General features: G+C 39.2%; 2 protein-coding genes and 1 pseudogene across 13 annotated transcripts in view; 1 reads left to right on the forward strand and 2 right to left on the reverse strand.

The window, feature by feature from the left end:
• Nucleotides 1-862: 862 nt before the first annotated feature.
• LOC111335948 (methanethiol oxidase) lies at nucleotides 863-11,154 on the reverse strand. The gene is made up of 11 exons (XM_022941957.2): nucleotides 10,996-11,154; nucleotides 9,837-10,006; nucleotides 9,200-9,270; nucleotides 7,843-7,957; nucleotides 5,690-5,810; nucleotides 4,825-5,004; nucleotides 4,327-4,505; nucleotides 3,578-3,656; nucleotides 2,966-3,087; nucleotides 2,434-2,645; nucleotides 863-1,650 (listed from the first exon to the last, which is right to left on the reverse strand). Exons 1-11 carry the CDS (start codon nucleotides 11,006-11,008, stop codon nucleotides 1,464-1,466), a joined length of 1,449 nt encoding a protein of 482 aa, XP_022797692.1. The 5' UTR covers nucleotides 11,009-11,154; the 3' UTR covers nucleotides 863-1,463.
• A 2,801-nt stretch (nucleotides 11,155-13,955) lies between these two features.
• LOC111335933 (transcription factor 12) overlaps nucleotides 13,956-24,990 on the reverse strand; it is a 31,378-nt gene continuing 20,343 nt past the window's right edge. For 5 of the 11 annotated variants that reach the window (XM_022941935.2, XM_022941936.2, XM_022941937.2 and 2 more), the window contains 13 exons: nucleotides 23,273-23,385; nucleotides 23,106-23,168; nucleotides 22,036-22,189; nucleotides 21,278-21,348; nucleotides 20,208-20,310; nucleotides 19,706-19,794; nucleotides 19,029-19,241; nucleotides 18,390-18,507; nucleotides 17,689-17,929; nucleotides 16,564-16,666; nucleotides 16,023-16,080; nucleotides 15,638-15,805; nucleotides 13,956-15,281 (listed from right to left, as the gene is read on the reverse strand). In XM_022941935.2, coding sequence (XP_022797670.1) covers nucleotides 15,187-15,281; nucleotides 15,638-15,805; nucleotides 16,023-16,080; nucleotides 16,564-16,666; nucleotides 17,689-17,929; nucleotides 18,390-18,507; nucleotides 19,029-19,241; nucleotides 19,706-19,794; nucleotides 20,208-20,310; nucleotides 21,278-21,348; nucleotides 22,036-22,189; nucleotides 23,106-23,168; nucleotides 23,273-23,385 — 1,589 coding nt within the window. In that variant the 3' untranslated portion in view covers nucleotides 13,956-15,186. Of the gene's footprint in view, nucleotides 15,282-15,637; nucleotides 15,806-16,022; nucleotides 16,081-16,433; nucleotides 16,522-16,563; nucleotides 16,667-17,688; nucleotides 17,930-18,389; nucleotides 18,508-19,028; nucleotides 19,242-19,705; nucleotides 19,795-20,207; nucleotides 20,311-21,277; nucleotides 21,349-22,035; nucleotides 22,190-23,105; nucleotides 23,169-23,272; nucleotides 23,386-24,990 lie in introns of all 11 variants that reach the window. The other 6 variants (XM_088732836.1, XM_022941934.2, XM_088732849.1 and 3 more) reach the window with 3 other exon arrangements.
• Nucleotides 20,740-22,036, forward strand: LOC148741017 (uncharacterized; annotated as a pseudogene). Its single transcript, XR_015991638.1, has 2 exons — nucleotides 20,740-21,078; nucleotides 21,713-22,036. The product of XR_015991638.1 is annotated as an uncharacterized LOC148741017 (transcript).

Raw genomic sequence — 24,990 nt, forward strand, 5'->3', positions numbered from 1 at the left:
AAGAGTACCAAAAAATATGCGAGGCGTGTTGCGTAAATGGATATCACGTCAAAAATATTTCAAATATCAAAATTTCCTGACACACTTTTGTTCGTCATCATGTAAGGATTGTTTTGGCGAAATTTCACGAAAATCGGTCAAATCTACACACCCTATAAATTTACTCAAAGTGGATGTATTCCTCTCAAAATCAAACGCGAGATTTTAGCTTCTAAACAACTAGCGCCACACCAGGAGATTATCTCGCCTCCTGAAACCGCAAACCAATGAGAAGACGAAGCCTCCTGGCGTCAATGACAATGGATCAAGATTTTCCCGGGAAAAGTATTGTGCAGCAGTCACGTTTTTATCTTGCTCTGTTGCTCGTTTAGTAATGGACAAAGTCGGCGAAGGAAAAACCCGCGGCAGAAAGGGTAAATCTGTCGCATTCTTCTTTTCTCCATCGGTTTCCTCAGATTCCGACGAAGAGTCTTAATTACAACCTTCTGTGGTGTTGACTTTAATTTTTAAGCTGCTAGCCCCAAGGATAATCGAATGCTGCCGATCTTCAGCAGATGCCGAACTTGCCGAAGGCTCCTGGCCAAACCAAGAGCCTTTGTCGCTTTCAGCAAGGAATTTTTTTTTGACAAAATGTTGCCATTTCTCTCATCTTTGGGTCTGTTATTTTTTTTTTTCTTTACCTAAGGACTCCTCTCTAATTTTGAGTTATGTGTTTTATCCATGAGAAAAGACTTTCCACGTGCAGATAACTTCCACGTGTGAATTTTGTCAAGTGCGCGATGTAAACAAAATATGCAAACGACATAAAAATTGCCGCGAACATTCCCCCTGGGGGTTCGCCCAATTACGAGATTATGACACCTTCCTGATTGATTAACTTTTATTTTTTTTTTTTGTAAACGTTAGTTCAAATGTCTAACTTCAATCTAGTCCAAAGAAAAAAAAAACGATTTTTTCGGCCTCTGAAGGTAGGAAGTAACCTTAATTCCATACGAAAAGCACTAAGTCTATTGTGGGAGAAAAGATTTGAAAACTAAGCAAATTACAGAACAAAGGACAACGACGCGCCAAAGGACTTTATAGATAACCAAGGGTATATATTCTCTTGGGAAGACTAAAGTAATTTTCAGACTTTTGTAAGGGAAGCGTTGCCTAATTTCAAGAAACAAATCTCGTCTGAGCTGGGCACGTGTTGGGTTCACAACAAAAACAAAATGCTCTTACATTGTGAGTAAAATTATTGCAATTTCTTAAAAAGTGCACCTTCACTGAGGAATAAATGTGAACTTTAACATTATTGCGCAGTTTAGATCTGCCCTCTACATTAACTTATTCGACTTTAACATTTTTAGATCCAGTGAACGACTTATTTTTTTGTCCTAACATTCAAATATATTACGGTTTCCAGAAACAATCGGGTACAAGTTACAAACTTATGATCCCAGGATTTTCCAAGGCTGAGCCTACAACTTTGCAGATCTGCTTTCACTCAGCCATATATCAGAGGAGCAATCTCCCCCCGGATAACGCACTTCATGAGCGAGAGCTGGGCCATATGGCTCTTCTCCAAAATCCACACAGAAATCAGGATTCAACTTGAGTCCGCCATTCACCGAATCAACGTCGATTTGCAGTAACATGGAACCTTTCCTGAGAAAGAAAACAAAATAGAACTAAGTAAATAAATGAGCAAATACATAAACGAACACACGTAAGAAACAGAAAGTGAGTGAAGGAAAAAACTAACAAACCCCGCAATGAATGAGTAAATAAATGGACTGCAATTGAGATCAAAGAAATAGAGTTTTTGTAGCCCCTATATGGTATTATCAGGTTTACCTCTGTTTGCGCTTTGATTTTCTTTTCGTTTGGTCAAACTCCTAACCCGTCTTCATAATTTTGATGCTTTCTTTGTTTTATTTATAATCGGTGAACCAAAGAGTTTCTTACACCGAAGATTAGCCCTTTGTCATTTTCATTATGTCGACATTTCCAAGACATTGGTGGTTGCCTTAACCAACTGATTTTTGACGTGAGGCGAATAATATCTCTGGAGGCCTGGATATACACAGCCACAAAAATAGGAAAAACAACATTCATCCAAAGGAGATACTAGTGTGAATTTCACATACAGATATAATGATAACACGATCTATGATGGATTCGCATGATAAACGAGCTAAATAGCTTTTTCCTCGGACGTGTAAACTTAATTTTGAGATTACGAAGGCTCGAAGGTAATTGTAATTTCAGTTTTGCAACAATTTCTTCTTTAGTTTGTCTTTTAGAAGCATTTAACGTTAACGTGAAATGATGAGGCAATATCTGCTTCAGTTTTTAAGTTATCAATCAACCTTGGGGCAATAAGATGAGAGACCCTGGGGACGAGGTTGGTTATTACTTGGCATAAGAGGATGTTTCAGTGATTCTTACTTGACCAGGTCAGGGTAGAACTGATTGTCCCACACACTGTATAGTGATGTAGTAACGTAAAGCCGCTTTCCATCCAAACTCAGCTGGATCATCTGCGGTCCCCCTTGAACTCGTTTTCCCTTCACGTAACACGGCTCAGGCTGTCCACTCAGTTCAGAATCCTCTATCACCTTCACTGGACCGTCTTTAACAATACTTCCACCAATAAACAGCTAACAAAGAACATTTTCAAATAAACGTTTAATATTCCGTCCAATTTGGCCCAATTAGGAGGCTCCTGAAGTGGTTATATACCTTAAAGACATGTCGGTGTTCTTATCTAACTGTATGGAAGACACTTAATTGAAGCGAATAATTTTTTTAAATTCAACAGTAGAGCGCAATTCAAATTATACGAGAATTGATCACCAACGATAATTCATCTAAGAAGACATTGAAAAGAGGGCCAATAAGAAAACAGAAAAGCCGTTTTATATTCAACGATATTCCATCGACGATACGTGAAATTGTTGATCAATGTGCAAATACATACCTGCCCAGCAAGCTTTGGGTGCTCGGGGTTTGTGATGTCATACTGTCTTATGTCTCCATGAAGCCAGTTGCTGAAATACAGGAACTTATCATCCAACGAAAGAAGGATGTCAGTTATCAGTCCTGAGTAAAAAGGAAAATATTTCAATACCAAATCAAAATTATCCTCAATTATCAAAATTATCAAAATTATCCTCAATTTTCAATAGTATTGAAAATATTTCAATACTAAATCAAAATTATCCTCATACCCTTGAAATACCAGAGGTTAAACCATCCTTTAAACAAACGATGATATTTGACAAGCTCACGAGAAAGAGAGCGTCATTTTGAAGATCACCAAATTCTTATGATTCATCTACGATGAAATGTTTAGCAACTAGGGATGAGAAAATTTGGCCAGAATTAAATCTGTTGGTAATTTCAAGGTTGATAGTGACAGTGAGTTGCTACATTGCAGACTACAGTGGCATCCGGCGATCGTCAGCAGTTCTTGCCATCGTTAATAAACTAAAATGTTGGAGGGAATCAAAAATCTGTTCTGGTGTAGCAAAAATTGCGTGTCGGCCGCCCAAAGCACAAAAAGAGACTGGGCACGAGAGGAAATCCTTACCTGGCATTTCTGGTAGAGCCCACCCTTCAACCTTCTTGTTTGGCACTTTAACTACTGTTTCAGCACTCCAAGTGTCATCCTGAAAATCATCAACGATAAGATGTAACGACGATAATAAAGAACGATTTTTTATAGCGCCATATCCTATAGCTCATGGGGCTTTACAACACTTTGCGAGAAAATTTGACCCTACTGCAATGAGCAGTCTACAATTTTTGAAGGAAATATTTGCAGATGCCCCCAATATCAGAATCAAATCCAGACCACAACACCGGGAGCTACTTCCCTACTCTTTGCGATAAGTATGTGGGTTCTTTAACGTCCCCAGCTAACCAGTACAGAGAAAATGCGGGAGACGAAACCTACGGGTTTTCGTCCCCATCCGAGAAGACTAGAATGTCCAACCATTTGCAGATGTCAGAGCAAAGGCAGCACATTCTTCTCAATGACTTTAAGACCCTGAGTTTCGGTCCGGTCTAGGGCTTGAACCCTCAACCTCCCGCATGGCAGTCCGGCATTCTACAACATGAGCTAACCAGGCGGCAGTTTGGATGTCAGATGTCAATAGAGGATAATTTTCTTTCAAAAAGGACCGAGGGTTTGCTTCTTTGGACAAGCTAAGTACATACCTCCCATGAGTGAACCATACCCATCTACTCATAGGCGAGCGTAAAATGTAATTTAAATTAAATTAAATTAAATTAAAGTAAATCAAATTTTTTTTAAAATCAGATTCTATCGAAATTTACCTGATTTTTGAAAAACCTGACGATGGAACTGCTCAACGCACATCCCGTGAATCCCTGCGGCTGTCGAGGATCGTGTAGGAATCTTATCTCCAGGGGAATGGTACCCACTCCCAAGTCTATGGTCTGTTGAATGGTCCTTGTAGTCCAGTCCCACACGTGCAAGTGTGATCCATATTTGCCTAAGACGTTCGAAATTAAAGAGACTTCAAAGTCAGGTTATATCAAAGCGTTACCAATCAACGATAATACACAGACTTTGAGCGAAGCAATTCTGTTCCAAACACAACACATGTGTGTAACCATATAAATTTTCTCTCCACAGTGTAGACAATAACTCGAGAAAATTGGTAAAATGTTCGGCCCCGTAAAAACAGCAATTGGCATTCTTAAAAATGAGTTCCTGTCAAACACCAATCGCGAAAAACAAATTATATATCACTTGATACTTGTGTTAACACTCTCCTATTCAAATGGTGTATACTTTAAGACCCCACTGACCCGCCTGAACATCCTCCACTTTAAATCCCTTAGTAAGCGCATTAGGCACACCCCATTCCGTACTGATCATCACATTGTGATGGGGCTGGTACCAAAAGTCATATCCCAGAGGTGGAGGGGGACCAGACTCCCACCGTCCTTTGACGTCGAACGTCTCTCCATCCAGAAGGACAAAGCCACCTGAAAGAGGAAGACGCATGGAAAATTCGTTGCCACACTTTCTAGACAAATTTACAATTCTTATTCTCATCAGAATGAGGTAAATTAGTAATAATAATAATAATAATTAATTAATTAATTAATTAATTAATAATAATTAATAATAATAATAATTATTATTATTGTTGTTATTATTATTATTATAATTATTAATTACAGGGGGCTCACATCACTAGGGAGTGGTATACACCGAATCGAAATATGGCGTCCAATTTGAATTGCCATTGTTCTGGACTTACTAGCCTCTCACACATGTGATAATCCTTTTGTGTTTTCCACATGAAGACGAGGCTAGTAAGTCAAAAACAATGGTAATTCAAATTGGACGCCATATTTTGATTCGGTGAATTCTGTGAGGCCCTGTAAATTATTCTGGAACAGGAAGGAATTACTATCCAATATTTCATTAAAAGACAAAACTAAACGCAAGGAACTTCAAAACTTTCCACTAAAAATTATGGTAAAAAAGAAAGTTTAGAATAAAGCGATGTGAGCGAATAAGTGCCTTCCATCTAAATCTCTATTTATAATAAGCGCACGAGAATTAATTGGATGAATTATGGTATTCTTAAAGGGTCACAAAAATCGTAACTTTTCATCTCATTGAAGCTCGTAAACACCCTTGGTAAAAACCATTTTATCGTACCTTCACCCTCGCCATCAGGTGTTCCAAGAGAACTGATCATAACTTCTCCGTTAGCCAAACAATGCGTTGTGTGAAGAAAGCCAAGTCCAGTTTTACTGGCAACTTCTTCTGGCTCGATTATCTGTTACGCACAACACACAATCGGAGTAAAGCTAAAGTCTTAAAACCTGTCATTCCCACAGGTTTCCATAAACAATTCGCCAGTACCTATTTATGCTCCTGGATGTAGAGTGAAATGGGCACATAACTACGGTGGCTCTCAAGGGCCATCCACCCACAAAAATTTTCGCGCGATAAGTTTTGTTAAGTCCATTCATTCCAAAAAATTGCAATCAACATTATCGCGCGATAGAACAACTTATCGCGCGATAGAACACTGTATCACGCGATAGAACAACTGTATCGCGCGATAGAACACTGTATCGCGCGATAGAACAACTTATCGCGCGATAGAACAACTTATCGCGCGTTAGAACAACTTATCGCGCGATAGAACAACTTATCGCGGGATAGAACAACTTATCGCGCGATAGAACAACTTATCGCGCGTTAGAACAACTTATCGCGCGATAGAACAACTTATCGCGCGATAGAACAACTTATCGCGCGATAGAACAACTTATCGCGGGATAGAACAACTTATCGCGCGATAGAACAACTTATCGCGCGATATAACAACTTATCGCGCGATAGAACAACTTATCGCGCGATAGAACAACTGATCGCGCGATAGAACACTGTATCGTGCGATAGAACAACTTATCGCGCGATAGATAATATTATCGCGCGATAATTTTATTACTAGCTCCCCTGGCCCCACGACCATTAGCACGTGGTCACATCCATAGCAAGATGGCGGACCAAGTTTCGAACGTGAGTAATTGTCCAAGAAATAAAGACTTTTATTCTTGATTTTTGAGCAAGAGACGGTAATCTTTGGGTTAAATTATATTTCTATGCTTTCTACGCCTTATATTCATAAACAATCGTTCACCTTATACACCTTATATAGTTTAAAAACGTATCCCTACACCTTACATTCATAAACAATCTTTCAAATATACAGCAATAAAGTCCCTCTCATATCTTCAACCCCACTTACTAAGATAGCATAGAAATATAATTTAATCGAAAGATTACCGTCTCTTGCTCAAAAATCTAGAATGAAATTCTTTATTTCTTGGACAATTACTCACGTTCGAAACTTGGTCCGCCATCTTGCTATGGATGTGACCACGTGGTAATGGTCGTGGGGCCATGGGAGCTAGTAATAAAATTATCGCGCGATAATATTATCTATCGCGCGGTAAGTTGTTCTATCGCACGTTACAGTGTTCTATCGCGCGATAAGTTGTTCTATCGCGCGATAAGTTGTCCTATCGCGCGATAAGTTGTCCTATCGCGCGATAAGTTGTCCTATCGCGCGATAAGTTGTCCTATTGCGCGATAAGTTGTCCTATCGCGCGATAAGTTATCCTATAGCGGGATAAGTTGTCCTATCGCGCGATAAGTTGTCCTATCGCGCGATAAGTTGTTCTATCGCGCGATAAGTTGTCCTATCGCGCGATAAGTTGTTCTATCGCGCGATAAGTTGTTCTATCGCGCGATAAGTTGTTCTATCGCGCGATAAGTTGTTCTAACGCGCGATAATGTTGATTGCAATTTTTTTGGAATGAATGGACTTAGCAAAACTTATCGCGCGATAAAGTCATGAAAATTTTTGTAGGTGGATGGCCCTTGAGAGCTACCGTACATAACTCCTTTTCTCTCAAATCATAGCCCAGAGAGCGATAGGAAACACGCGTGCTAATGAAAGGGGACGCGAACGTCAAGGAGCGCGAACGGCGAGCAAAAGAGAAAAAAAAGGAACCGCTGTACGCAAAACATAACGACTCAGCCAGGTACCTGTCCACCCAGAGTACAGCTGACTGATAACTATGTCTTCCAAAAAATGAAGCGAAGACATGAAAAATTACCAGATCAACAAAAGTCGTGAATAACTGAGATCCATTTAGGCATGACGTCTCAGAGGCTTTACAAATCTTCACCTTTGAAAAATTAGTATTCTTCCGAAAATGAATATTGGCCATTAAATTTAGAGAAAATCAAAAAGAAGAATGATGCAAAGAAGACGACTTTGGTGTCTTTCCTACCTGGTGTATCTGTGGCGCTCTTGGATTACCTCCCACATCAAAGATATAGATCCGACCGGAGATTAACGAAGGCATGATTAGGCGGTTCCTCTTCTTCTTTGCGTCACCAAAACAACTACACAATGAAAGCAGATTTAACAAACAACTGTAAAAGGCTGCGCGGTCATAAACTACACTGAAAAGACATTACGTACAACTTAAATCCCACAGTGACAACACCTCTTTTTATTTCAAAGGTCTTCGATTCTGTTCTCTCAAACGGACCTGACAACTGCGTTTTCCAAAAGTTCCTCAATGTAGAAACATATGGGACAGCATCTGTGAGTGATATTTTCTGAGATTTTGTAAATTAATGGCTTATGAAGAAAGAATCGACACCATGACTAATACTACTAATAATGATAATAGTAATAACGATAATGATAATAATAGTAAAAATAATAACAATAACAATAATAATAATAATGATTATAATAATAATAATGATTATAATAATAATAATAATAACAACAGACAGGTCATCATTATCTTTATCAATCAATTAATTCTTTTTGAGTAAAGTAGAGTTTTCATCCCCGACTGTGGTCATTGATTTATTTCAACTGTTGATCTCTGTGGAATAAGGATTACACACAAATTTTTTCAGAGTTTCACCAAGTAACAGGCACTTGATTAGCCTGGCAAATCTTAGAATGGCACAAGTGAATGAGAAGACATGCTCACATCTTTTCCTCTTCGTTTCTCCAACCTAAACCCTTTGCACCCTAACACTAGTATGCATATTCTCCATACTGTTCTCTGTACATTTCCTGTGGTGCTGACAAGGAGAATTTATTTACAAATCAAGAGCTTGTTTAGTTCGTGATCATTTCCTTTATTCTCCTGACCTTAATGTGTGATTCAGGGGTAATATTGTAAGGAGAAATTAGATCATGCTAGTCACTCTGAGAAGCCAAAGAGTTAAGGGGTAAGGGGCTGTGTTCTATGACTTTCTGGGGCTTTCTGGGGACAAATATTTTACTGAGGAGAGTTCAAATTACTATACCCGCACCTGCTTGCTACACATGCTGTCTCAAATGTTCCATACTATAGTAAGACTACATAATTTGAATATATCAACAAAGTTGAAAAGGTAAATTGGCCACTGTTATGATTATAAAAGCTGATGTTTCGAGCGTCAGCCCTGCATTGGAGCGAATGGCTAACGCTTGAAACATCAGCTTTTATAATTGTAACGGTGGTCAATTCACCATTTCAACTTTGTTGATATATTCAAATTAGTTCGTTACCCCCACCGACGCAGCCCCAAACAGTTTCTTTAGAAACTATCAGCCTTTATTCATATAGTTAGACTAACCTACTACAGGCATTCCATCCACTGTGATGTAATTCGTCTCCTTTGTAAGGTACTGGCAGACGATGGATAACCTGCACATGCGTATACCACAGTGACAAAATGTTTTAATAAGACATCTGTTCATAGTTCTCTATCAGCTGTGGCCTGGCAGTTAATGCTTGTTCTAGTTTACTCAGAGCTTGACATACCAGAACATCATTGTATGATTTATAAAAAGTATAGGAAATCAAAATGATACTCTTCAGTAGGCCCTAGGAATCTTGCGATACAATCCAGTCTTGCATTGAGGATATCCTGCTACTCCTGGGGGCATCAGCAGAACTTTTCTATGAGAAAGGGTGGTATAGGGGGGTAGGGTAGGGTGCAGGTGGGGTAGGGTTGGGTGGAGTGGTGCAAAGGGCTACAAAAGGATTTTGTTGGAGCATACCAGGATTTTCTGCTATAGTAAGGGAGGGAGGTTTACATTCATCCAAAGACTACTTGAAAATCTCATTTTCAGTCTCCGGTCATTCAAGAGAACATAAACCAGGCTACTTCTTGTCAAGCACATATTCTCTAGTACCTGAATCCCACTATTGGTACTCAAATGTGCTTTTCACAACCTGTAGGTCCGGGTTATAGGCTTATATAGCATTACCTTTGAGTAGGTTGCAGAGCGAGGATCAACGTCAACAGTAGCAAGGTAGTCGGATTTGTCCAGCCCAGTATTTGTGAGGATACATGGCAGGTATACAATTGTCTCCTTTGGACCTTTCATGGCATCTAAGGGAGTAGCATACCCAGGCCCACACTCACAGTGTCCTCCTGCTGTGGAGACAAAAGCAAGGTAGTAAACACAAAAAAAGAAAAGTTGAATTGAATTTTTAAAAACTTCAGAGTTCTTTGAATTTGCACCTCTGTAGTTAAGAAAGCAATTACACATAAATTATTTCTAAGGAAGTGGCCTTCCCTTATAAAAAATTTCTGTACCACCTGCCACGTTTTTGCCCGATGTGACACAGCCAGATCAGCAGAGGAATACTTCCGAGTGATATTTCAACTACGCCGAATTTTCATACCTGTTATGGCCCATCATAACTCAACTACGCCGTATTTTCATACTTGTTATGGCCCATCATAACTCCATTGTCACGCAACGATCTAGTCATATTGCGTGACAGTTAAAAAACGAACCGCACGAACTCGCAAAAACAAGTTTCAACTTCAGAAGTAGTGTCTAAATAATACTTGATGTTCAAAACAAAGAATAAAAAGTTCTGTCGTTACAATAAGCTTTTGATAAATAAGTTTCTGCAAGCAGAGCATCGACAAACTTACAAACTGAAAGTGCTAGAAACTGAATATTTATTAAACGTGGTTGACGTGATAAGGTTTACCGAGAAATTAGTTCCGTTCATGATACCTCCTCTCTCGAAAACTACGCATCTTGTCTCAGCCAAGTTTAAGTTCGACTCAGTTGATAAACACATAACCAATACGAGTAGATATAGAATCATTCCGATTATTGTCGCTGCGCATTAAATAGACTTAGTTCAGGACTCGATTTGCTCTGACGATGGGATAACGCTCGAAACGTCTGCTTTTTAACTCGTTACGGTGGCCAATTTACAATGTTAATTTAGTTGATTTAACCCAATAACCTTGTTACCGACGCAGCACCACAGTTTCTTTAGAAACTGTCAGCCTTTATTAGTTCAGAACTGCTTGCATTATACATGCATAATCCACACAGCTATTTCAGTCGAGTGAAATACTTCAGAATTATTTAAGATCTGAAAAATCTATTCGATGCTTACCTGCAGTTGCCATTTTTGACGGACCAAGCTTCGTCGCACCGATGTAGTGAATTTTATACTAGAGGCAAATATTAATATTTGCGCAATGATTCAGCTTAAATAAAGCAAAGTCAGTTATTGGTTCTCTCACTGGATGTCACATAACACAAGCCGTCACTCAAACTGGATTAGTAAATTTAGACACTCCGCAAAGCGTGCCGCGAGGTAGGAACTGGCTAAGGTTGAGAAATCTACCTCTTCTACGATGCCATCAAGGGTGCAAGAGTGACCTGTAACAATCTGAGTAATTGCTGTTGATTTATTTTGTCTTCTTTTGTTCCACGCGTCGAGAAAACAAGTTATTTTTAAAATTTAATAAATAATTCTGAAAAGTATTTCACTCGACTGAAATAGCTGTGCGGTTACGGTTGTGTTAAAACGCGTCCCTCGTGAGCAGTTGATCATCTTTCGCAGGCGTCGAGTTTGAACAATCATGAATTGGCAGAGTCGTATTCTGTTTAAACACAGGTGGTGTGCGCGCTCTGATTGCGTTGCATCGTGGTCGTAAAACAAAAGCTGAGTCATTTGCATCTTGACGCGTTAGAGTGAGCTTCACTGGTGGAAGCAAGATAGCGTGAATATAGGTGGATTGTAATGGGGATTTACTGTCTGTTGCCGTTCCTTCGAAAGTTAAAAAGTTTGAAGGGCCTGCGCGACTACCGTCATTCCTTCGTGGAGAATTCGTTCTTAGGAGGAGGCAACTGACGTTTTTAAGAAAGATTCCAAACTGCAATCTGCCTAAGAATCTCGACATAAATGGCAACAGTTACAATCACAACCGATGGCTGGATGAATCATTTCAAAGTCAGAAATTATATTCATAGACGCGAGTTATTTAACAAGGAATTGACCCTTGACATGCAAACGCATATTAAAGAGACAAAGACCTTGTAATACACGAAATTTTTCCACCAAGCGTAACTACGAGATTTGTGAAAGGAGAAGTCCCACGCCTCCTAAGAACGAATTTGTCGCGCTCCACGTTTAGTAAAAACGTACAGAGTTCAAAATACCCTTCGAGTATAGAGGAAACCTAGATGAGGGTTTTGAGAAACGTATCTCTGGAGTTATTTCTGCAGGAGATAAGTATACTGTAAAACAAAAAAAATTGTGCGCGCACAAAAGAAAATATTGCCTTATGTAAAACAATCTCATCCGGCTTTGTCAAACCTCAAGAACATACAGATGGGGAAATGACACCTCAAAACTGACCCTTATTATCACACCGCGAAGGAAAGTGATTAAGAGAAATCCTAATAAGAGCTAAACGTTTAGGGTAGAAGATTTTAAAGCGCTAGCGAATGGTAGGAGACGCACAGGCCAATCAACACCTCTCAACGCCGACTGTCTATATGCTTTCTGGCTTTCCTGCGTGTCGCCTCACGCAAGGTGGAGGTTTTCATGGATCAAGTGACTCTTTTTGTTGCTCTAATTAAACTGTCCTTTTTTCACTGATCAATATAGAAGATTTACCACACAACACTCGCGATTAGTTCATTTTCCTTCACTTAAGAAAGTAGATTTACAACACGATTGAGTACATATAACGGTCTATAATGAATGTCCTTGCAGTAGTAACGCTGTGTAACGCAACACACTAAACGCAACAATGGGCCTTTTCGCTCCATAAAAAGGTCTCAAACACTATCACGTAAAATGCATAAAACATTGTGCCGTTGGAGCGCGTTCGAGTGCGTTTGGTCAGAGCTATTGAAGAAGGATCAAAGGGGCCATACAAATCTTTGACAGGGTTCAAACTACGACGTGCAACGAATTTGACCTTCTCGAAGATAGATACTTTAAACAAGCGAATTCTTAGAGTTATCTTGCAGGATTATAATTCTCCCTATGACTCTCTACTTAGCAAAGTTAACTCCAAATCTCTGTATAAGAGACGCCTTCAGTCTTTCTTAATTATATTGTACAAGAGCTTGTTTTTTAACTGTTATCCAGGCTATCTAAGGAATATGTTTAGTTTCCGGTCTGTATCCTATAATCTACGCGGAAATTATATTTTGTCTCTACCGTCTACAAAAACTACTACTTTTGGTCTTGACTCCTTTTCATATATGGCTTCAAAACTATGGAACTCTCTTCCGGACTCTTTTAGAACGTCTGACTTTTCTGAATTCAAGCGCAAGATTCTACAGTATGACTCTTTCTCATAGTTAAATTTTAGAATGTTACAATTTTACATTTTAGTAGTATTTAGAATTAGACTTGTAACTCGAAGATACTAGCTTATCCTTTAGCTACTCCAAATTCGAGATTAAATAAAGTATATGTATGTATGTATGAAAACCGGTCTCAACTTACACGCTAAAAAAACAGTGCTTGCGTTTGTCCTTGAGAACGATAGAATACGCGAAAAATACTTCTACATTTTAAGAATATATCAAATCACGTTTTCCCGTAGTGAAAGGAAAAAGAAACGGGCTAACTTTACGGAATATTCAGTAAAAATCTGCCGATTTCCGCCGCTTTTATCGCCATATTGAAAATAACGTTTCCACAATGCAATGCAATCGGAGTGCGCACACCGCAGATGAGGAATGAATTTCATCTTCTGGATATAAAGGTGCGGAAGGCGTTTGAGGAAATCTGTCAGACGTGTTTTCCAGCGGAGTCCTTGCGATCTCATGCCAGTGCTGCAACCCTCACCCACTCTGTTTCGTTCAGTTTGTGACGTTCTTTTTCCCATGGGTCAATTGCGGCCAATCCATAGTCTTGTTATCATTCTATAAATTTTCATTGAAAGAGAAGAAATCCACATGCTATTAAGTAGTAAATTCCGAAGAGGTGATATTTTTCAAAAAACATTTCGTTTTTGAATGTAGTGTCGATTTTTGTTTCCCGATGAAAGGCCCTGGGAACGAGGTTACGTATGTTTCTTAAACCCAAATTTAAGCACTGCAGAAAACTTACTGTAAGTTAAGCTTTTATTTGACTGATCAGTATTTAATTCTATGTACATCAGTGTCTATACGATTGTCAGAAAAAATGCCTTTACAATGAGATCTGAAAGACCTACTAGGTTACCATTATCACCAAAACACAGCTCTCGCTAAATTGCAAATTAAACAGCCAAGGTTGTCCGAGTGTTCATTATACATCGCGATAAATGGAGTGAGATGCATTCACTCGTTCTTTAAAAGTTGAGCACTTGATAGCTAATATAATAAGAGCAGAGAGAAGTGTGGGAGAAAGAGCGTTGCTTTAGGAGTCCTCGATGATGAACGAAGCAGTGCAAAAGCAGTGTCTGGGTGATGACGTTAATAACTTGCGGCGATTTCTATTCTAAGTAGTAACCAGTAATATTCATAAAAATATCATCTAAAATGTTTAGTTGCCTAGTGAAATGTAAAATGGATAGATTAGTAAACGCCTATTTCTTCTGAGGAATACCAAGAATAACACAGACCTCATGGCGCGATGAAAATGCTGTTGAAATCATTCAGTGTAGGAGAAGGAATGAGGAAAACATCACGAGGTTGTTCTGAACTTGGAACGCCGCACATAAGATATGTAACCTTGATGCTAACCCCTGGCCTCATCAGAAGAGGGTAGCTTACATCACACTAAGATGGAAAGTAGGACGATACGGGATTCCTTTTTTATTTACAACTTTAAAGCAGAATTCTTCTATAAGACTTCCTGAATCGAACTCGAGGATGGCAATACGACATATGTATATCTAATTATCAAATCAGCATTTAGGTACAAAAAGCAAGAATTGACTCTGAGGTGTGGAGAATATCTGACTGTGATGAAGACTTTGACCATCGCATGGCAATCTTCGACTGGTTATCAAGTTAAGCTCTTAACATAACATAAGCTACTTGCTGACAAGCTCTTTTTCTTGCGTTATATACGCCATGGAGCCACGCACAGGAGAAAAAAGAACGGAAAAACAAACAAACAAACAAAAAACAAACAAAACAAAAAACTATCAACCTAGTAGACTCAGTTCGAGCCGCGTAAGAAAGATAGCAGTGGTAAATGGTTCGCATGGACGAAGTCGCTTTTTGTAGATTTTCGTTTTTCTCTCTCTTATTCTAAACTTATTTTGCTGTATTTAGTACTTAATCTGTAAATTACATAAAACTCTGATAGCTTTGTTCCATTAAAAACTTTGTTCCTTGTTTACTCTTGTCACGCATTTAAGGAGGGTGGATCTCCATGGTCCTTTGGTTCATAGCCGTTCAGTGGTCCACATGGCATTCCTCGGCCTTCGCCGTTATAGGCCCCTTTTAGAGCAATGAAATATGATATCAGTTGTTGCTAACTGATACATCAGATGTTACTCCTAAACTAAGAGTAGGAAAATGCATTTGAATAAAACTGGTCATGAAAATTTCGAACATCCCTTTAAACCTTCAACTTACAACATCAAACGTGAAAGAAAGATTTGGAAGGAATTGTGTAACAGAGAAAACTGATAATAATTCATAGGTCGGTCGATTAGTTAGTCCGTCAATCTATCTCTTTCGTCCGACAAGGCGATATTTCCATCACAAACTATTCACAATAGACGACGAACAAAACGGTTTGCTACGAAACTGAACTTCCGCCAAGTTGGCGACTTGACTAAACTCCCACCCACCTCTTGACGACCTTCTTCCTCGTCTGCCTCTCCCACGCCCTGCTGCTGCCCCTGAGGTGTCAAAGGGTTTGTCCACTCCCGGTACAGCTCTTTTCTCCGGGGCTTCCTCTTCACCTTTCTCCTCTTCGCGCCTTTTAAGACAAGCTGCCTTGGGGTTGAGATTTCGCTCTAAGAAAAGCCGAAAATGTTTTAAATGGTTAAACTGCCAGCCGGTGGAGATTACAGTTCATTGCTGCTTCAAGGGCTTTGATCAAAAGGGCTTAGTTTGGTTTCATAATTATCTGACTCATAGGTAAAGGAAAACCTCATCCTCACCAAGCCCTAAACCTATCCTCTTTCTCCGTTCCAGAACAAAGAAGACAACAAGAAATCACTCGCAGCTTACCTCGTACTTGCGATTCTAAACTTGTGATAACTGATACTGCTTGGTGAAGGATTACAAGCTGTGGGACAAAGCCATATGTGAGAAAATTAACGATCATAACGATACACACTTACAACAGGGGGGGTATGATTACAAGCTGAGGTGCTAGTGAAAGCATTTGCAAATTCACGCTGCATATGTTATTCGTTCCCATCAGTCAAGGCCTTTACGAGATCTATATAACAAACAAAGAAGCCTCCTTAACACAGTGGTAGTATCAGTCCTGGAGATCAAGGGCATCTTGGAGAGTGACATGCAACGTTCAATTACTCTGTGACATGGTCACTGAATAAAAACTGACCAGAAACTTGCAAAGGGAGATGACAGAAAGAGTCAACCTTTGGAAGTGACAAAATTTGTCTTTTTTGTTACCTTGGTCTGGGGTTTGTCGCTCTCTAAATGCAATTGACACATTCTGCCCAATTCTTTGAAGGCACCGTTGATGTCTCGAACCCTCATCCTGTAATAAAGAGTTTTGTGGGGAGTAAGCTTAGAATCTCACCTTAGTCTGTTTAGTATTAGAGTTGGATTTGTCACCCTGTAAATGCATCATACACATTCTTCCCAATTCTTTGAAGGCTCCGTTTATGTCTCGAACTCTCAACCTGTTAAGGCAAGGTGCAGAGCACAAAATTGGACTGTTGAATATCAAATCGATCTGGGATCTTTTTTTTTTTTTCCCTGTCTCTTGCTGGGATTCTGGAGAGTCGCAATGGTTTGAGCCTTTTACGATCGACACTAGTTTGCGGTTATAAAAAATGTCGCCACCGGATTAAAAAGTCTCAGGTGAAAACGAAGTGGAGATTTCGAGAGCTTAACAACTTAAGTACTTCATGGAAGTGGACTCTCTCTCTACGTATAGTCTGATACAGTGCAGGGTCTGCTTAACGTTTTATTTTTGCATCATTCAGTGATTGTGAAAATGTTACTTAGAGCCCGTACGCACTTGGAAAATGTTTGTTTGGTTTGCGAAAAACTTTGTCTTCAGTTGCGTGAGACAAGTGCGCACAGTAATTTTTGGTGCTAAAAAATTTATCAAGCCTCAGGCATAGGCCACACTCGGTAAAAGTTTTCAACTTTTCTGAGAAAGAAGACCATAAAAAGAAAAACACTGGAAAACTGTTGCCTTCCAACCTCCTCCTGGGGACCAAATGTGTTAGGCATTGCAGATGTACCGAGTAAAAAGGCTTATCTTCAAAATGAAGACTTCAATAACAATCAGCCTAATTAATGATTCCATAAAAAAAGCATGGTGTAAGTATCCAGTACATAAAATTTCAAGCCAAAGCCATTAAGAATAATATCGAAATTTCAGTCTGAAATGGTCTACATTTAAAGACGCTTGAAAGACTGGAGTTATCATACACCCGCCTTACAAATTGCCCCTTTTTTTTTTGGTATGCTAAAATAGTAATAATTTTCTTAACTTGAACTAACCGTTGCTAAAAGAACCATTACAAGATCACCACACAAATTTACAGTATGCTGGTATTTAGTAGTTTCAGTTTTGGTCTCACAGACATGGGTTCAGCCATCTAGATAATAAGTAGTTAGAGATACCCGGGTATCAGACTCTAATGTACCACTGCTTCATCCTGCCTGTGCGTACGCTTTTTCAAGATCATACCTTTCCCTGGCATTATTTGCATATCTCCGCTCTTGTTCCCTGACAACCCTGACTCGGCCATTGTCATCAACACCACCATCTTCTGTCAATTTATCATCGTCATCATCATCATCATCATCCACAATCAAATCCCTCTTGTCTCTATCCTCCGCCAAATCACCATTAGTTTTCATATCTTGCTTTGATGACGAGTCTTTGTTGCTCTTTGCACTGTCACCCCCTGTGTCCATTTTAGAACCATCTGACAGAGCAGAAAGACAACCTACTTAATCCATGATTATAAGCAAACTAGAATTTTCCCTTACACATCCAACCTGCACGGAGATGATAATATTTTCATCTGTCCAGTGTGAATATATCAATATAGTTATGATGACCAGTCAAATCAGAGTAGCTTAGAAGGCTTTTTTCTCTTAATCAACATAACCAAGGTTGTGTTGAACTAAAAAAAAAGGATGGTACGTTGTCTTTGTAAAGTGAGAGCCTGAAGTAACATTTCTGGAATGTGCTTTTCAGCCGCCTTATGCACGTGAATTTTTTTGGGAGGTTGAATTGAAAAAAAATGTCTTCCTCTACGGCGAGTCAAATTTCTTACAACCACCTCGACATTTTTGTCAACAAATCAAATCGTTTCTTTTCAAAAAACCACTGCCAAAGAAAGAAATCCCGATTACTGATAGAATACATCGAAATGTACATACATCTTGATTCACTGGTCTCTGAGTTACTGGGGGACATTTGTGAACCTGCTCCTCTACTTGATAGGGTACTTGGTGACGCCATTCCTGGATCATCTTCCATTCCACTATGTCCACCACTCTAAAGAATAACAGAGTTTCATCAACAAAGATTATCAAGTGCAGTTTAGTTTTCAACAGTTTCTTGTAGCTTACTTATTGAGGAAATGACTGAGATATCCTAACTTTTCGTACTTTTACCGTTTTTCTTTGTAAATTACCAGTACAGGTAAAACAGATAATTCACTATTTTCGAGTTTATTTTTCTAACCTAACAACAGTTAAAGAACTTTCACTTCAACGCACACAATACTTTCAAATAATGTGACAACATTTCTCTAGCTGTTCAATTTTACTTTTAAGGCTAGCCTAGTGTAACTAGTTCAACTAATAATAGTACCTTTCTTAGACAAATTTACTTTCTAGGCTGTGTTATCATGTATCCCCTGCCTCACTATAACATCTTTGAGGGGAGGGCATCCCATGCACATTTAAATGTATACAGACTTTTGCTTTGAGATGATCTAGAATTGCAGGGGCCCACTCTCATAATCAAAAAAAAGCTGCAGCTATGGGAGTGTAGTTCAGAATCTTCTGGCTTACCATCTGATCCATGGCTACTGCTGAAGCACCACTACTTCCCACAGAGGCTGAATAACTTACACCCTGAACCCCACTTGCACTTGCTGCTACTGCTGCTGCAGCACTCAGCAAGCTTCCAGCTACTACTGGTGACATTCCAGGAGGGAGGCTACCTTCAGCGTGGGTGCGCAGAACATGGATAGCATCATCAAGCCTCTCCTCCATTCTGCTTTGCTGTAATGTAAAATCAACATGTCTAAGTAAGAACGAAAAAAGAGCGATCTCCTTGATGAGACACACTAATTTTGGGAAAGGTGTTAAGTAATGTATGCTAATGAATTAAACTTAACACAAATTCTTAAAGTCATGTTTATCATTCTCGTGCCCTTTTTGTTTCTTCATTTTTTTACATTAGCATTTGTCTACCCTGATGAACCATTGTTTAATCACTTAACTTAAATGAACAAGATATTTTATCCTCTGATCTCTATGAGTGACTAGCACCTCATTTTTCACCCCTGAATAACACTTTGACCTCACAAGAAGAAAGGAAATGATTACTAAACTAAAGGAAATCTGAATTGTTAAACACATTCACCCAGTCAGCACTTCAGGAAATCCATAGAGAAAAGTATGGAGAATAGGGTGTTCATTAAGGATTGATCATTCACTCAGTGCTATGACAAACTCCAACTCACAAGAGAATGCAGATGACTCTCGTATGGAGGCGACGTTGGTTGATTAGCTCTTCCCCAGCTTGAAGAATGTCCTGAAGCTCCAGAGCCAGCTATAATAACATCAATTCAACATTGTTAAATCAAGGTAGATCTATTTTTCTTCTACAGCCAAAGTGTTCTCCTTTACAAGCAGTAACCACTAAAACTAACTGACTGTAGAACCTCTATAATGATCACCTAAAGTTGCTACAGGAAAAAAGATTGCTCTACTAGCTTGAAAATTTCCCTTACCTGTCATAATTAAAATTAGGATGAACACTGCCTACCAATAAAATCTAAAGCAACTGTTGTGGAACAGGTATACAGTTAGACAGAATAAAACAAATTCAGAGGTTCATGACAGACCCCGGTGACTATTCACAATCTTCCTCAAGTGGCTTTTTTGCGATTGAATCACAATCTACATATACCATTTTCTTTAAACAAACTGCAGAAATGGTAAGGCTAGGTAACAACATCTTACCTGATAAAGGTCTGTCGCTCACAGTGGCCAATGGAGGAGGAGGAGATGCTACTGGTGTTGTTGGGTTTGATGAGTATGACCCACCATTGTCTGTTGGGTAAATCTTTGAGAACAATCAATCTTTTAAGACATATTTATAAACAGTTTCAGATTTAGAGACCACACTAAACACTAGAGAGTTTTAGATTCACGTTTGTTTCTTACAACGTGTAACCCCAAACCGCTACAAGTCACGTGACCAGACACAAGCTGTCACGTTTGCCGTTAGCGGTTCACGTTTCAACTTCGGAAAAGGCATTTTCAGGTAGGTCAACTCTCTCGGCGCTTTTCTTTTTCTTATTCGAACGTTCTTTGGTATGTCCCGTAAATATATGTCATTTGAGGTATTTTCTTTTTGGCCCATGCGTTTGGGACGGTAGAAAACCAAACTTTAGGCCACATTTTGTGTTTAAATGAAGGACTTTCATCCTGTCGGTAATTCAAGATGGCGGAGCACTACTTTTGTTTTGATAAAAAAGACGTGTAATGGTACTTCCGATTTTGGGACCAGTGAACATTTCTGTGCCGGTTTTTGTTAATTCGAAATCGAATGGAACCCTAGCACGAAAAACATATCGCTGTTTTTCTTGATTTTTCTCAAGTATGCTTCCATTTCGTTGGCCGCTTGTGGAACAAGACTTACATTTGGCGAGACAAGCAAGTTACCACAGACCCGAACAACCGGCCGAGTGGGAAAAAAGTTGCTCAAAGACTCAGTGAAGCCTTCAGTGATGATGGAAACTTCGTTAAACGGAAGGGAGGAGGTTGCAGGGAGCGAATGGAGCGCATGCTTCAAAAACGTAGGGCCGAAGATGTAAGATCCGTTGATGAGGTCGGTTGATTAATTACTCCTACCTTCAAACCGCTAACTGCGGTTTAAGGTTCGCGGTTAACACACCAAACGTGAATCTAAAACTCTCTACTATCTTTTGACAATCACAACTTAGCAAGCAGCAAATTATTCTTTCAGCTTTCCTAAGTAAATTGTAAGGCTGTTTAAATTACATCCTCAAACAGGATTGTGCACTTACAGATGCTAGGGCCTTCCCTAGTGTGTCTCCAGTTTGTGAACCAGATGTGGGTGCCCTAGAGCTGTGACTGGCTGCAATAAAAAAGTAACAATTTGATATATCACAAGAACGGAAAAAAGGAAAACAATATGGTGCCCTGAATCCACACGAAGAAGTGCACCACTAGCAAAAAAGTTTTTTTGCCTTTCTTTAAACTTAAATATTCACTTCACAGAGGCCCTCCTGTACAGATTTTTTGTCAGGAAATTTTTTAATTACTAAAGCAACCACAAGCCAATCTACAATATTATACCTCCACTGCCCCCTTCCCAAAATTCCTTCAATAGCAGGGACCCTCCCTTTGAAAGCAGGAAAAACATGGCTCTGTTAGTTGGGAAAATTAATTGAATGATCATCTTTAAGTAGTTGGAAAAAAAGATCATTCTCTTTTTGCAGCATACTTTTAAGTACAAGTTCCGAGGAAATGACAACTAGGACTATAAAAAGAAATCAGCTGTTCCTAAAAAACTTGAGCTCTCTTGCTTGAATTATGGTACATTTTCAACTGAAGGATTACAGGGCTCGACACTAACAGTGGCCCACTAGCCAGAGACTAGTAGAAATTCGATTTTGGCTGGCAGTTTTTGATTTCCACTAACCAGTTTGGCTAGTAAACAAACTGACATTGTCGTACCATCTAAGGTTTCATGAGCCACTTGGCCAGTAAGTTGAAAAGTTAGTGTTGAGCCCTGGGATTGGTTTTAAACCAGAGACCATACCCATTGGATCACTTCCATTTAGAGGTGGTGACACTGAAGAATGAAGATAGGGTGATGATTGACCATGGTGCATTCCTGATTGTCTAAATGATGTCATTGGTGGTAAACTCGACAGTCTCTCCATTGGCTCACCATGGCCCAAGTGATGGTAACCCTGTGGAATTTGAAGATGTAGTGGAAAAGCTTAGCTGAAGCAATACAAATCCTAAGTATCCACAAATGTGCTTCTGTAGATAAAGCACTCTACCTTTAAGGTAACGACTACATTTACTGATGTTGCAAAAAATTAGCTCAAAAATTAGATTCATTCAGCAAATGCAAAAATACTTTAAAAAAATGTAATAATTGAAAATTTAATGGAAATATTTCAGACTTTGGATACTCATATAGAATGTAAGATACACAATTAAAAGTCTATAATGAACAAAGAAGTTTTGAAGAAGCAGTTAATAGAAAATAACATGTTTCATAGATAGGACGTTTCATGGTTTGGAATGCAAATAGCAGGCTTTAAATTAACAAATTATGCTTGATGAATACAGCTATGTTACAGAAAGATACCACACACTTGCACCACAAACTCATCAAATTTTCTCTACTCCATGATAAATTAAAAATTTGCACTAAAGGTGTAAAGTTGACAATCAAAAATCAGCATAGAAAAGTAAATGTATGTTAAATCAATGTAGGTTTTGAAGTGTTAAAAGCCCGTGATCAGTTAAGAGTCAGACAGGCCCACAGCATTGAATGATTTCCTTGTTCAAAACAGCTTGATGCTCACTTCTCACATGTACAACACTTTGACTTAAGGTGAGAGATGCCAAAAGGAAAACAAACCAAAGAGCAAGACCCACATGCTAATAAATCACAGGAAGAAGGGTCATGTTAAAATTAATGTTATTTGACAGCAATGAAACCCTTTAAGTGGCACCAGCATATTATGTGTCTACCCCAATTTTGCAATGATTACAGCCAGCTAAGCTTGTGTTCAAGCGGGTAAGAGGAAGTAATCAGCACAATGCTGGTCAGAGATGATGAATGTGCATTCTAACACCATAAACAGTGCCCACCCTAGGCTGGTGAATAGCTGGACCCTTTGCTAATGCTGAAACGGGAATACCACGAACATCACTCTAAAAATAAACAAACAAAACCCTACATTGTAAACAAATTAAATCAAAACCAAATCAACCCAACAAAAATGTGATTGTACATGTAACTAAACTGTGCAACCCACCATGCTATCTCTTGGATGCATGCCATAACTGTTGCTGTAGGAGCCAGCTGAACCAGAATAGGATCCTGGACCAAGCTGACCAGTATGCCCCCATGGATCTGGTGAGCCATGATCTAAAAGAGACCAAGCAGAAATTGAATTATGACGCCCTTCACACAGCATATTTCTGTGAAATCTTCTTAATGTAATCCTGAAATCCCTATTCAACTTCCCTATTCACTTTCCCTATTCACTTTCACAAGCAAACAGATACTTTGAAAAGTGCACTTTTGACATCCACTTTTACAGTGGCCCACAAGTGCACACCGAACTCTAAATCTCCACACCGAACTCTAAATCTCCACGCCGAATTCTAAATCTCCGCACCGAATTCTAAATCTCCGCACCGAATTCTAAATCTCCGCACCAAATTCTTAATCTCCGCACCGAATTCTTAATCGCCGCACCGAATTCTAAATCTCCGCACCGAATTCTAAATCTCCGCACCGAATTCTAAATCTCCGCACCGAATTCTAAATCTCCGCACCGAATTCTAAATCTCCGCACCGAATTCTAAATCTCCGCACCGAATTCTAAATCTCCGCACCGAATTCTAAATCTCCACACCGAATTCTAAATCTCAATGCTGAATTCAAATTGCTCACACCGAAATCTAAATCTCAACACCGAATTCAAATTGCTCACAGCAAATTCCAAAGATCTGGGAGACTGGACCGAGTATTGTTTCATCGAATTGAATTATGGGGAAAAGAAAATGGCGACTAGAACAGTACCGTTAAAATGTGATGACTGTGGCACAACGATATCTATTAACCGATTTTGTTCCAACTGCAGTATCGAGCTTGATCTCAAAAAGCTACTGATAAAGTATTACTTTAATGAGGGGTATGAGTATGAAGTTATTTTGTGTTTTTTGCAAAAGTACCATGGAATCCACATCAATGAATAACATTGAACATTAAACTGCAAAAACATCAATTTCACTTAAAACTAAGCAATATATTGCCCCGAAAACAGAGTAATAATTGAAGAACAACACTAAACCAAGTGCAGGAAACTCTCTCCCTGCAAAAACATTGCAGTATCTGCTCAAAATATTGCATCTTAGCCTATATGAAAAACACAACTTATGCCCCTACAGAAAGGATCATGGATGCGTACACACAATTGGCCAAAAGTAAGAGTCAATAGAAACAAAGCATTTTCGATCCTTCTAGTGAGTATGAAATGGTTGTGAAACACCTCATGTGTGACTGATACCGAGAATGAATCTCTACCAGTCTATTTAGTTAATCGGCAACTGACAAGATCCACAAGATTAGGATCGAAACCGTGGTCTTGCCTGACCACCTACAGAAAATGTTGAAAGACATTCTAACGGCAGATGGGCTACTAAACGCCCTGGGCCAAAGCAATGCCAATTCGATGAAACAATACTCGGTCCAGTCTCCCAGATCTTTGGAATTCGGTGTGAGCAATTTGAATTTGGCGTTGAGATTTAGAATTAGGTGTAGAGATTTAGAGTTTGGTGTGGAGATTTAGAATTCAGTGTGGAGATTTAAAATTCGGTGCGGAGATTTAGAATTCGGTGTGGAGATTTAGAATTCGGCGTGCACTTGTGGGCCACCGTACACTTTCGTAATGACTTGGGTTACAATAAACTTAATGAAACTACAGCAAAATATTTCATCCCCCCCCCAAATTTGGAAACATGTTCA

This window comes from Stylophora pistillata, chromosome 1 (genome assembly GCF_964205215.1).
Source record: "Stylophora pistillata chromosome 1, jaStyPist1.2, whole genome shotgun sequence".
Classification (NCBI taxonomy): Eukaryota; Metazoa; Cnidaria; class Anthozoa; order Scleractinia; family Pocilloporidae; genus Stylophora; species Stylophora pistillata.